We start from the raw sequence: 12,970 nt of genomic DNA on the forward strand, positions 1-12,970 counted from the left end.
ACTTGGCCATTTTCAGAAGGGGGACATAACACATACCAAGGGAAGGTGGAACATGAACCAAGGCTGAAGATTTATTGAGATTAAATATAAACAGATATGTGCCTAGAGAGGCTATTGGTAGATTTCATAGTTCAGTAAAGTATGGTTGGCTCTAAGCCCAATTCAGCCTCACTGACCTCAACAGGAAAAACTGGTCTTAGACTATTTAATTATCTTTATTTTTAATTATGGTTGCAAACTTTTCTTTAATTGGCTTGTATATTTTAGTCATGTCTCTTCTATGGTTGTATACTGTTTGGAGATTGCAGTTCATATTTTGTAAAACAAACAAACAGTCGTACCTTGGTTTTCGAATGGCCTGGAACTCAGATACTTTTGCTCCGCAAACCCAGAAGTGATTGTTCCAGTTTGCAAATGTTCTTTGGAACCCGGACATCCGACAGGGCTTCCGCAGCTTCTGATTGGCTGCAGGAGCTTCCTGCAGCCAATCGGAAGCCACGATTTGGTTTTCGGACTTTTTGGAAGTCGAACAGACTTCCGGAACGGATTCCGTTTGACTTCCAAGGTACGACTGTAGATCTAAGCACAGACCTTCAATGGTTTGTGGATCAGTCTGGGATCCTCCTTTGCTTCCAGCTGAGAACAAAGTTTGGGCCCATTCTATCCAGAGGAACATGCTTTGATTTTTGCAGACAAATCTGGCCCTTCTTATCGCAAGCTTATCTTCGGGGGAAGGGGCTTTCTACAGTTATTCTTCACACCCCCAGCTGTTTTGCATTTGGTTGCCCTCAGACTTTCCCAACAGCCTAAAGGAACATCCAGCCTGAGCTACTCCTTACATGGTTCAAAAGCGCTTTTCACAGCTGCCTGGATGTTTTACTAGGGATAACCAGCAGCTCTGGGATGTGGTTTGGGATCATATCCAGAGGAATGGGAAAGTCCCCCACATATTTAAAATGGGAACCAAATGCTGCCTGATAATGGTTATGCACCTGTTACCTCAAACGATTCGTGACCAGCGAGTTGGCTCCGAAAGGAAAAAGAGAGATCTGACTCAGAGATTTCAGAGCAAGGAAAGGAAAAGGAGAACATCTGCCAATACCAGCAGTTTTATTTGTAAAGTATGTATATATGTATTTAACCTTACAATTGTGCAGATGTGGACCGCTCGGTTTAATGGGCTGATTAATCAACGGATAAAACTTTAGGGACAAGTTTTATTATCCTCATCGTTATTATAGGCAGAATGAAAAAGAAGTTGGGAGATTACGACAGATGAGTTACACACAGAAGTTCCTAGTTTCAACCTTGCCATCTCAAGGTGGAGCTGAGAGAGACGGCTGCCCCAAACCCCAAAGACCTGCTGCCTTTGAGTGGTTTAAAAGGGGATTGGCAGGTTAGGCAGAGGGAGTAATCCTATGCACAAGAAGCTGGTGTAAAGGAAGCCAGTGTAAAGAGACACCGGATTCAAACCCCGTTCAACAGTGAGGTTTGCTGCTCAGTCACAGCCTGGCCAACAAGCCTCTCCTTCGCTGGAGGCGTTTAATTGGAGGTTGACTGGATTCCTGCATTGCAGGGGGTTGGACTAGATGACCCTTGGTGTCCCTTTCAACTCCACAATTCTATGATCCTCTGATAAACAACAACAACAAACACAACAACAATTTATTATTTATACCCCACCCATCTGGCTGGGTCTCCCCAGCTACCCTGGGCGGCTTCCAACAAAGTATTAAAATACAGTGGTCTGTTAAACATTAAAAGCTTCCATAAACAGGACTGCCTTCAGATGTCTTCTAAAAGTCTGGTAGTTGTTGTTCTCTTTGACATCTGGTGGGAGGGCGTTCCACAGGGCGGGTGCCACTACCAAGAAGGCCCTCTGCCTGGATCTCTGTAAAATAGAGCTGTGTGCCAGGTTGCTAGGTCAAGTGTCCAAGCTCAATGGGATTCAGATATCCAGCCTAAGTCCCACCCCCGGAACGCCCCATTTTAGGGCTTTCATCAACCTTGACTAAGCCAGGATGGGACATAACAACAACAACAATTACAATTTGTTATTTATACCCCACCCATCTGGCTAGGTTTCCCCAACCACTCTGGGCGGCTCCCAACAGAATATTAAAAACACAATAAAACTTCAAACATTAAAAACTTCCCTATACAGGGCAGCCTTCAGATTTCTTCTAAAAGTCAGATTGTTGTTTATTTCCTTGACAGGCAGGTGCCACTACCATTTCCATTCCACAGGCAGGTGCCACTACCGAGAAGGCCCTCTGCCTGGTTCCCTGTAACCTCGCTTCCCGCAGTGAAGGAACCGCCAGGAGGCCCTCGGAGCTGCACCTCAGTGTCCGGGCTGGACAATGGGGGTGGAGGTGCTCCTTCAGGTATACTGGGCCGACATCCGTTGGCATATCTTTGGCTGGACTGGGATTGGGGTTCGTTGAGCCAGGAATCAGCTGGCTGAGCCAGAGATGGGCTGCATCCTAAGCTGCTCATCTAGGTGGATCTTGCCACATGACAGCTCAGTTGGTAAGTCATGAGACTCTTCATCTCAGGGTTGTGTGTTCAAGCCCCAGATTGGGGAAAATAGAATATGGGGTTGTACTAGATGACCCTCACGGTCATTTCCAACTCTGCAATTCTGTGATCAGTCCCCGCAGGCTATCAATGGCTACTAACCCCGATGGCTGTGCTCTGTGTCCACTTTTAGAGGCAGCAATGCTTTATGAATCCCAGTCGCCTGGTAGTGGGAGAGTTCTGTTCTGCTTGTGAGCTTCCCATTGGCAGCTGTCTACCAACTCCACCTGGTACGCAGGCTGAGACCCTACCTGCCCGCGGACTGTCTTGTCAGAGTGCTGCATGCTCTAGTTATCTCCCGCTTGGACTACTGCAATGCTCTCTACGTGGGGCTACCTTTGAAGGTGACTTGGAAACTACAACTAATCCAGAATGCAGCAGCTAGACTGGTGACTGGGGGCGGCCACTGAGACCACATAACACCGGTCTTGAAAGACCTACATTGGCTCCCAGTACGTTTCCGAGCACTATTCAAAGTGCTGGTGTTGACCTTTAAAGCCCTAAATGGCCTCGGCCCAGTATACCTGAAGGAGTGTCTCCACCCCCATTGTTCTGCCCGGACACTGAGGTCCAGCGCCGAGGGCCTTCTGGCAGTTCCCTCATTGCGAGAAGCAAGGCTACAGGGAACCAAGCAGAGGGCCTTCTCAGTAATGGCGCCCGCCCTGCGGAACGCCCTCCCATCAGATGTCAAAGCGATAAACAACTACGTGACATTCAGAAAACATCTTAAGGCAGCCCTGTTGAGAGAAGTTTTTAATGTGTGATATTTTAGTGTATTTTTGGTTTCTATGGAAGCTGCCCAGAGTGGCTGGGGAAACCCAGCCAGATGGGCAGGGTACAAATAATAAATTATTATTATTATTATTATTATTATTATTATTATTATTATGCATTATTAAGCCAGTCATTGTAGACAGCATTGAACCAGGTGGTCCAATGATCTGACTCCAAACAAAGGCAGTTTCCTATGTTCCTAACGTGATCTGCGTGTCAGAGAAACACGGCTTTTCAGATCATGGAATACTGCAGCACTGTGTAGCAAAAATTCGGAAAACACCCAGAGAACTGGAGAGTCAAGTTAAAAGCATTAAACTTTAGTGTCTCCATTGCAGATAGCATGTAATTTCCTAATAGGATTTCGGTTTAAAGATTGACAGCCTTAGCAATCTTCCATCGTTCAGTAATCTGGAGGAAATAATGCTGTCTTGCACTCCATCCATTTGTGGTGTGCATATCTAATTTAAAACTCCACATAACTGTCAGGTAGGAGAAGATTAAAAATAAATAAAGAATCCTCCTGCTGCTACCTCACGTATACTTGAGTTATAATGTTGAGAGTATCTAGCGTTTAGTTTGCAAGCAATGGTTTGTCTCAGATAATTGATTAAACCCAATAGGAACGTAGATGCCGATTTTAGGGTTGTGATCTTGTCATCTTTCATAAGCCAAGCAGCAGAGAGATCCTGGCTGTGAGAGGTCTCCCCTAAAAACTCAGGAGGAAAAATACAACAATAAAAAAATTGTTTATGTGCAATGAGCTGCTGCCCTAGATGACGACGACAACAACAATTTTATTATTTATACCCCACCCACCTGGCTGGGTTGCCCCAGCCACTCTGGGCGGCTCCTAGCAGAATAGTAAAAACGTGATAAAACTTCAAGCATTAGAAACTTCCCTAAGCAGGGCTGCCTTCAGATGTCTTCTTAAAGTCAGATAGTTGTTTATTTCCTTGACTTCTGAAGGGAGGGCGTTCCACAGGGAGGGCGCCACTACCGAGAAGGCCCTCTGCCTGGTTCCATGTAACTTCGCTTTTCGCAGTGAGGGAATCAGCAGAAGACCCTCGGAGGACAGTGTTTGGGGGTGGAGATGCTCCTTCAGGTATACTGGGCTGAGGCCATTTAGGACTTTAAAAGTCAGCACCAACACTTTGAATTGTGCCCGGAAACAAACTGGGAGCCAATGTAGGTCTTTCAGGACCAACGTTGTACGGTCTCGGCGGCCACTCCCAGTCACCAGTCCAGCTGCCGCATTCTGGATTAGTTGTAGTTTCCGAGTCACCTTCAAAGGTAGCCCCACGTAAAGCACATTGCAGTAGTCCAAGTGGGAGATAACCAGAGCATGCGCCACTCTGGTGAGACAGTCCGCGGGCAGGTAGAGTTTTAAGCAATGTCCCAGATGGAGCTACCCTGGACGCAGAATTAACCTGTGCCTCAATGGACAGCTTTGAGTCTGAAATAACTCCAAGACTTCACCTAATGCAGACTTCCCTCCTACATATCCCACCTTCTGCCTAATTTAATGTGAATCTTCACTTTGCTACCTTGCTGCCATTGGTTTCCTTAACTTGCTGTCATTTCATCATTACCTACCTCCCCCTGTTTGCTTTGGCTTCTTTCTCTTTTCTAGAGTGAACCTAGACAATCAGGGATCACATAGTGTTTTTATGAAGTCACGATGCTTTGTAGACAGTCTGGTCCGGGTACATTACAATGTCGCTGCGGTTAAGTGAAGCTGGTTTAAGAGCGCTCAGCTTGGCAATACAAATGAATTTGGACCACTACTTATTATCAATCAATCAATCATTGCAATTATGTGTTTATCTGCTTCTGTCTTCCCTGAGCATTCAGACTCCTAGCACCCAAATGGACCCACAGCCCAGGCTGCACAATCTCCCCCCTTCCCCACCTTCAAGTCGCACCTCTTGTTTTCGTTAGGTACTTCCAGCAGTTCCCATTGTGCCCTGCGGGGAATTTTGTATGCCTTGGCAAACGCCCAGATCTGATAGCGACACAAGCCTGCATTGTAGTGCGCATTGGGATCAGGAAGAGATTAGCAATGGAAATGTAGCCATTTGCTTCTTTTCATTTCCCTCTTGAAATAATTCTCCCGGTATTGCCTCCTTCGTCTGTGGCAGGGGTCAGAGGTATAGTGCGGCCCAATTTCCTGCCCCGTGGGATGAACCAACATCCTGTGCTTACGGCTGTCTGCTCTAATCAGCTCCACCGCTGGAAATCGCCTTGGTTTCAGTGAGTTCACAAATGCAGCTCAGAGGGAGACAGGACACTGTAGATGTCGTGCGATGCGTTTCTGCATTGCAGTTTATTTTGCTTCGGCCAATCAAATTTCATTATTTTTGTATTCGGAATTGCCTCCTGCACTTGAATCAAGATTATTTACTATAAATAAAAAAAAAAAATGTGGACATTGTCATTCATCAACCAGCAAGAAAAGAAATAAAAATACATAGCCTAATATGTATCTTAACATCTGTCAAAACGGGGCCACTTCCACACTGTGCAGAGTATCCAAAGGGATTAGTTGCCTGGATGCGGGTGGCGCTGTGGGTTAAACCACAGAGCCTAGGACTTGCCGATCAGAAGGTCGGCGGTTCGAATGCCCGCGGCGAGGTGAGCTCCCGTTGCTCAGTCCCTGCTCCTGCCAACCTAGCAGTTCGAAAGCATTTCAAAGTGCTAGTAGATAAATAGGTACTGCTCCGGCGGGAAGGGAAACGGTGTTTCCATGCAGTGCTCTGGTTCGCCAGAAGCGGCTTAGTCATGCTGGCCACATGACCTGGAAACTGTACGCCGGCTCCCTCGGCCAATAAAGTGAGATAAGCGCCGCAACCCCAGAGTCGGCCACGACTGGACCTAATGATCAGGGTTCCCTTTATTAATGTCTGAAACTCACTCTAGGAATATGGAAAGTCTCTACCGGCAGCCTTTAAGCAGAGAGGCCTCCTCATAGTGACTTTAATTCTGCTGCCCCTATACTTTGTAATGGAAAAAGGGGAAATAAAGTTTAAAGCACTGGTTCAATTCTTTACCTGATGTACTCACCTGAGTAGATCACTTCATGAAGATGTTTATTAGGCACTTGTCCAGAATGTCAACTTTATTTTAAACCTAGGCTTTGCTTTTCCTTTTATATTGTTTATTTGAAAACATATTTTATTTTCCTGTACGTTAAAAAATCAATGCAAATTTGTTGAAAAGAAAACAACCCATTTTCTTTCAAACAGGAGAACAAAACAAAAAATAATAATCAAAATTTCTCTTTTTTAAAAGTTTCTATTCATAGCTGGTCTGTAAATAGCTGGTCTGATTTTTGTATCCTGAAAACTAGCCTTTAGGAAACATGAGACTTCCCCAAAGCCAACACACCCTTTGCTTAAATTTCACAGGCTGAATGCCGGGTGAAATTTTCAGCCTGCTGATACTGTGTAATTAGTTTAATAAAAAGGAATTATAATTGGAGTGGCCCTTTCCAATTAATGAAAAATACAGAATGGCTTTCCAAAACAGGACTCTAATTTAATTATCGATTAGCTTCACAGTTTGAAAATATGCTTTTAAACCATTTGGCAAAGTCTAGATTGCGTGAGTCACTTGATTTAAGAACAAAATGTGTGTCCCGCAAGAAACCTGGAGTTTAGAAAGAAAAACATGGCAGCAGTAGCTAATTTTTGAATGATTTGCCCCTGGGTGGGTGGGGGGAAATACTTTCCTTAGAAATGGGATACATATTACTCTTAGAGCAGTCAGAGGACAGTCCTCTAACTTGAAGGTCTGCCAGAGGATAGTCCTCTGCTTGAAGGCAACCTCTGTTTGGAGGGCTGTGTAGTCCAAGTCTGGTTTGAAGGTAAAGGATCATAAGAAGAGAGCAGAGGCTTTGTAGCTGCCCATAGCAAACCTGTTGGGTTGCCGGAACTCAGTGGTAGAGAACAAGCAGCAGATCCTTGGCATTTGCAGATCAGGATGGGGTTCTTCCTTGTCTGAAATACGGGAGACCTTCTGCCAGTCAGGCTGAACAGTACCGGTTAGACTCAAGTCTAATGTAGCTTCCCTTGTTGTACCTAGACTGCAGACTGCATATGCCGACAGGTCTTCTCTATTTTTCTTAGATGCACTTGTATTGAAATTACAGCAGTTACTTCTTTGCATCTATGCATACAACAATTTTACGCAAATCAGTGCGCTCTTGGGGAGCTATGCATAAATGACCACTACTAGAGAAGTGATTCAATCAATGAACTCATTGCCTTCCTGGCAGCATGTGCTTCTTGTCCCCCCCCACTTCAGACTAGCTGGCAACTGCAATCTTGACTTCTTTCCTTGCCATCATTTCACAGGCTCCATTTCTTCTTTTCCTCCCCAGGTGCTGGGAGAGAACGAGAGGCATTGGAAAGCTGTGCTTGTTGTACTGACTGAAAAGGATCTCTTGATGTACGAGAGCATGCCACGGATCAAAGAGGCTTGGTTCGGTCCTCTTCATTCATACCCTCTGCTGGCCACCAGGTACCTTTGTTGATGTTTTGTCACTACTTCCATAACTAGCGACTGTGCACTGAGCCTTGAGATGCTGAGTCATGTCCACAGGCCGCTCACTATCATCATCATCATCATCATCATTTATTTATTTATACCCTGCCCATCTGGTTGGGTTTCCCCAGCCCCTCTGGGCGGCTCCCAACAAAATATTAAAAATACAATAAAACATCAGACATTAAAAACTTCCCTAAACAGGGCTGCCTTCAGGTGTCTTCTAAAAGTCAGATAGCTAGTGGTTGATAAGCTCTGGCATCACAGAGGGCAAGCCAGACCCTCATTTGGCATGTTTGATGTCAAAATGGCTTATATATGGCTTATATATTTAACACTGCTTTGGACTGCATTAGCAAGACAGTGAGGGGAGGGGTTGGATGGGCAGCCCCCGACCTCCATACACACTGCCCAGGGAGATCACTTCTGGCACAGCAGTTTGACTTTACACCTGGAGGCTCACTCAATTGTCTCTTGAGACAGACAGATGCCAACAACAGTAACTCCCAGGGCCAATGGTCAGGGGTGATGGAAGTTGTAGTCCAGCAACATCTAAAAGGGCACTTGCTACAAGGCAGATGTGTTTTGATGAGGCAGCAACATAAGAAGTCTTGGAACTTTGAAGTGTCAGGCATAGCTCTAATGGCTTTAGCCCAAACGTAGCAGAGTTTTCCTGCACAGCGAAGAAGCTAGTTGAGGTGGAAATGACTAGTCAGCTAGACTCAGAATAACTATTTACAGGATTTATTAAAAGGAAAAATAAAACCAGCAGGGTTTCTGCATACAAAAAAAAGTAAAATAAATCCTTTCTTTCTCTCTCTCTCTTAACCATACACAGCACTTCTTCTCCTAACACACCCACCTAACACAAACTGTGCTAGCATTCCTAGATAACAGAGTTGAGTGCAGGTCGTTAACCAATCAGAGAAAGTAGTTTCTAGGTCAAGCAGACCTTGGCTTTCTGCCAAGAGTAAATTGACACTGCCTTGAGTTAATTGTGTGAAGCCAGAATCTGTAAGTTTTCATGAGAATCAATTAGGGGTCAATTAACAGAAACTGAACAAGAAGAGCCTTCTGCATCAGGCCAGTGGTCCATCTAGTGCAGTACCTGTTCTCACCTTGGCCAACCAGATGCATTTGGGAACATCAGCACAACAAGCCCACCAGTGATTCCCAGCAACTGGTTTCTGGAGGCATACTTCTGTAGAGGTAGAACATCGCTTCCTTTCTTAGGAAGCGTTCGGAATTCTGTTCTAAGGTTAACAAGAAACATTTGTCAAAGCGAAACCCTCTTCAGGTATTCTTAATTGGTCTTCTTCTTCTTTGGTGGTCACTCATAGCCAAGTAAGATTGCCTTCCATAAACACGGTTTTAACAGTGAGTCCGTCAGTGACTGTGGAGGCCAATTCTGGATCCACATGTCCTTCCACAGTGGAGACATAGGTTGATCACGGTGAGGGTTTGCCAAGTGTGCCTTCCTCTTAGTACGTTTCTCCCTTTCATCCTGAGTTTGAGTGTCTTCAAAGTTCATGACACCTTTGGTAAAGGCTGTTCTCCAACTGGAGCGCTCGCAGGCCAGTGTTTCCCAGTTGTCGGTGTTTATGCTACACTTTTTTAGATTCACCTTCAGAAATTCTTTAAATTTCTTTTGTTGGCCACCAGCATTACGCTTTTCATTTTTAAGTTCGGAATGGAGTAGTTGCTTTGGAAGACGATAGTCAGGCATCCACACAACGTGACCAGTCCAACGAAGCTGATGTTGAAGAAAACTGGTGATCTTTGCTTCTTCCAGTACGCTGGCATTAGTCCGCCTGTCTTCCCAAGTGATGTGTAAGATTTTTCAGAGACACCCTTGATGGAATCTTTCAAGGAGTTGGAGATGGTGTTTAATTTGTATCTGGGGGTGGAGCAAAGGCCTTCTGTGAACCATGAATGCAAATATGGCGGCAAGCAGCAGGCTCTGCCTCCCTTTGTGCATGTCTTCAAATGCAGATCTGCGTGTATGCCCAGCGCTCCACATGGCCAGGTACCCTGGAAAGGCAGTGTTCCCAGTTGCATGGAGCGATGCATATCACCTGCATGACATCATTGCAGGGCATTTATTTGCATACTTCTGCAGAGCCTGACCCTGTGTGTCCCTTGTCAATGCAGAGAATTTTGCTTTGTGTCAAAACAGTTTTCGTAGCTCATGATTCCACTATTGGAAAAGAAGGAGAAGCAGAATTCTCCCCAGTCGCCATTTCTCTGTGCACCAAATGATTTTATAAGCCTGTAAGATTTGCTTTCTTTGGCTGGTACTCCATGTGTGCCTCGCTTTTGGAACCGGAATTTTGCTCTTTGATTCTGTAACGTTTTAGTATGTAAATAAGTTCTGCTTGGGAGCGTTATAATTTATTATTCCTGCTCGATTTCTGGAATTAATACTGCTGCCACCAAAGAGGCTGATCAGCCCTGGATATTGCCAAGCCCTCCAGAAACATTCCTGGTGTTGTATCATCCTTGGGTTTTTTTTTTTTTTACTCTTCATGCTTCTTTCTGCTGCCAGCTGTTTCCACCAGAGATGCAAGCTTGCAATAAGGAAGACATTTTCCCATTGGGATAGGAGATAACAGAGGAATAGCTGGTTACCATAGAGTGTCAGGAAGCAAGAACAAGTAGATGGATAAGGTGGGACAAAGGGAACATCACGAAGAGCTGGCTTTTAGCTTATGGGCACACTCTAAAGCAGACTTCCTCAACCTGGTACCCTAGAAGTTTTGGGCTGCAACTCCTATCAACAGGCCAGATAGTAAATTAAAAATTATGACTTGTGCAAGGCTACTTCAGTTTTTTTTCAGGCTGCTGGGGGTTACACTGGGATGCTTGCCACATTAGACACGTGAAGCGCAAATGAATTAAAACGTGCAGAAAATTTCAAGTGGGAACTGCAGCCAGTTACTGGTTAGAATCAGAGAATTGTACAGTTGGAAGGGACCGTAAGAGTCATCTAATTCAACCCCCTGCAATGCAGGGATCTCAGCTAAAGCATCCTGGACAGATGTTCATCCAAACTCTGCTTAAAAACCCCCAAGGAAGGAGAGTCCACAACCTCCTGAGGGAGACCATTCCACTATCAAACGGGCTCTTACTATCAGAAATTTATCCTGATGTTTAGTCGGAATCTGCTTTCCTATAAATTGAAGTCATTGGTTTGGGTACTACGCTCCAGAGCAGGAGAAAACAAGCTTGTTCCCTCTTCCATGTGACAGCCCTTAAGACATTTGAAGGTGGCTATCTCATCTTGAGAGTCCCATGGACTGCAAGAAGATCAAACCTTTCCATTCTGAAGGAAATCAGCCCTGAGTGCTCACTGGAAGGACAGATCGTGAAGCTGAGGCTCCAATACTTTGGCCACCTCATGAGAAGAGAAGACTCCCTGGAAAAGACCCCGATGTTGGGAAAGATTGAGGGCACAAGGAGAAGGGGACGACAGAGGACGAGATGGTTGGATAGTGTTCTCGAAGCGACCAGCATGAGTTTGACCAAACTGCAGGAGGCAGTGGAGGACAGGAGTGCCTGGCGTGCTCTGGTCCATGGGGTCACGAAGAGTCAGACATGATTAAATGACTAAACAACAACAACAAAATCACCTCTCCTTTTAGTCTCCTCTTTTCCAGGCTAAACATACTCAGCTCCTTCAACTGTTCCTCATAAGGCTTCTTGGTTCTTGGCCCACTTCTCAGTCCACGTTGCACCCCAAATGTTTGTGGGAGCCAGAGCCCAAACCACATCTGGCATAAAGCATGAAGAAGCTCTTTCCTAGCTTGATACTGGTTTACTGATAGAGATCGCCGCAAATTTTTCCATTATATCCAATCTGGTGCAGAGTAATATGTTCTGGGAGTGTGAGGATTTCCACTTGCGCAATCAAACTCTCTCCCCCCGCCTCCGGCCCCCGTATGCACCCTAAATCTGTTCTGGGGGTTTTTCCATCCCTCCAGAACAGATTTGGGGCATGCATGGTGTGTGTGTGTGTGTGTGTGTGTGTGTGTAATTGCATTGCACAAGTAGCAATCCTTGCACTAGTGGAACATGTTAGTTGAACACCATCCCATTTCAGTGTTCGAAACTCCCATTGTTCTAGGCACATTTTGCGACAGGGAACTTCTTTCATGTGAGCAGTTTCTGAGCTCTGGGCGCGGTACTGCACCTCAGATTTCAGCTTAAAACTGCCACCGCTGGAACGAAAGGAGGACCTTTTTCTGCCTATCCACTTCCAGCCACTCTCTGAAGGCTGGAGAAGAGACCCTCATAGGAATATTAGGGGGTGGGCAGGGGAAGCGTGGCTTTGTTTTTTGCAGTCCTCAGACCATGTGAAAAATGAAGATTTCAGCTGCAGTTTATTCATTTTCATATGTGTGTATTTGTGTTTTAACATATCATTTTCAACAATTATTAAACATACTTTTATATCTTATACAATTTTTTTGTCTTCCATCAATCACACCTGAAAATCTTCCAATCTTTTCACTTAATTTACATTTCTTACTTTCACTATTACATTTAAATATCATAACTAATGTCTCTCTTCTTTGCAATATTTCATATATTTCGCCTTACAAAACTTCTTGTAGACCTACTAGCGTGACTTGTTGATTACAGTTGCTCTTCAAACAGTTCATATATTTCTTCCAATCTTCTGTAAATCTCTGGTCCCGCAGATTTCAAATCCTTCCTGTCATTTTATCCAATTCTGCGTAGTGCATTAATTTTGTCTGCCAATCTGCAGTTCATTCATTTTCAGCTTTGTATTCTTGTCATAAAAAGCGCGCCTAGACATTCCATTGTGGCGCCCATATCCTAGGTTTAAGATGCCATTTAACTCCTAGCTTTGATATCTCAGTTTCTAACACTGCCCAGTTCACCAAATGCATGGACCATTTCCTGGCTGAAGCCGTGAGGCTCTGAACACAATCCAGTTAAAACACTGTGTACTACCAAAGGTACTCTTTGAGCACTTGGTGGCTTAGGGTATGCTCTCATGCGTCTAGCTTCGAGCCGGCCACATGTAGTGACAACTGCCAAGCTGTCGCTA

At 45.0% G+C, this 12,970-nt stretch overlaps 1 protein-coding gene across 2 annotated transcripts in view; it reads left to right on the forward strand.

The window, feature by feature from the left end:
• Positions 1 to 12,970, forward strand: part of SNTB1 (syntrophin beta 1) — a 110,829-nt gene that overhangs the window by 86,219 nt on the left and 11,640 nt on the right. For both annotated transcript variants that reach the window (XM_083749211.1, XM_083749210.1), the window contains exon 4: positions 7,733 to 7,872. In XM_083749211.1, the coding sequence (XP_083605337.1) occupies positions 7,733 to 7,872 (140 nt within the window). The remainder of the gene's footprint in view (positions 1 to 7,732; positions 7,873 to 12,970) is intronic.

The sequence above is a fragment of the Podarcis gaigeae genome (assembly GCF_964106915.1).
Source record: "Podarcis gaigeae genome assembly, chromosome: 7".
In the NCBI taxonomy this organism is placed as follows: domain Eukaryota; kingdom Metazoa; phylum Chordata; class Lepidosauria; order Squamata; family Lacertidae; genus Podarcis; species Podarcis gaigeae.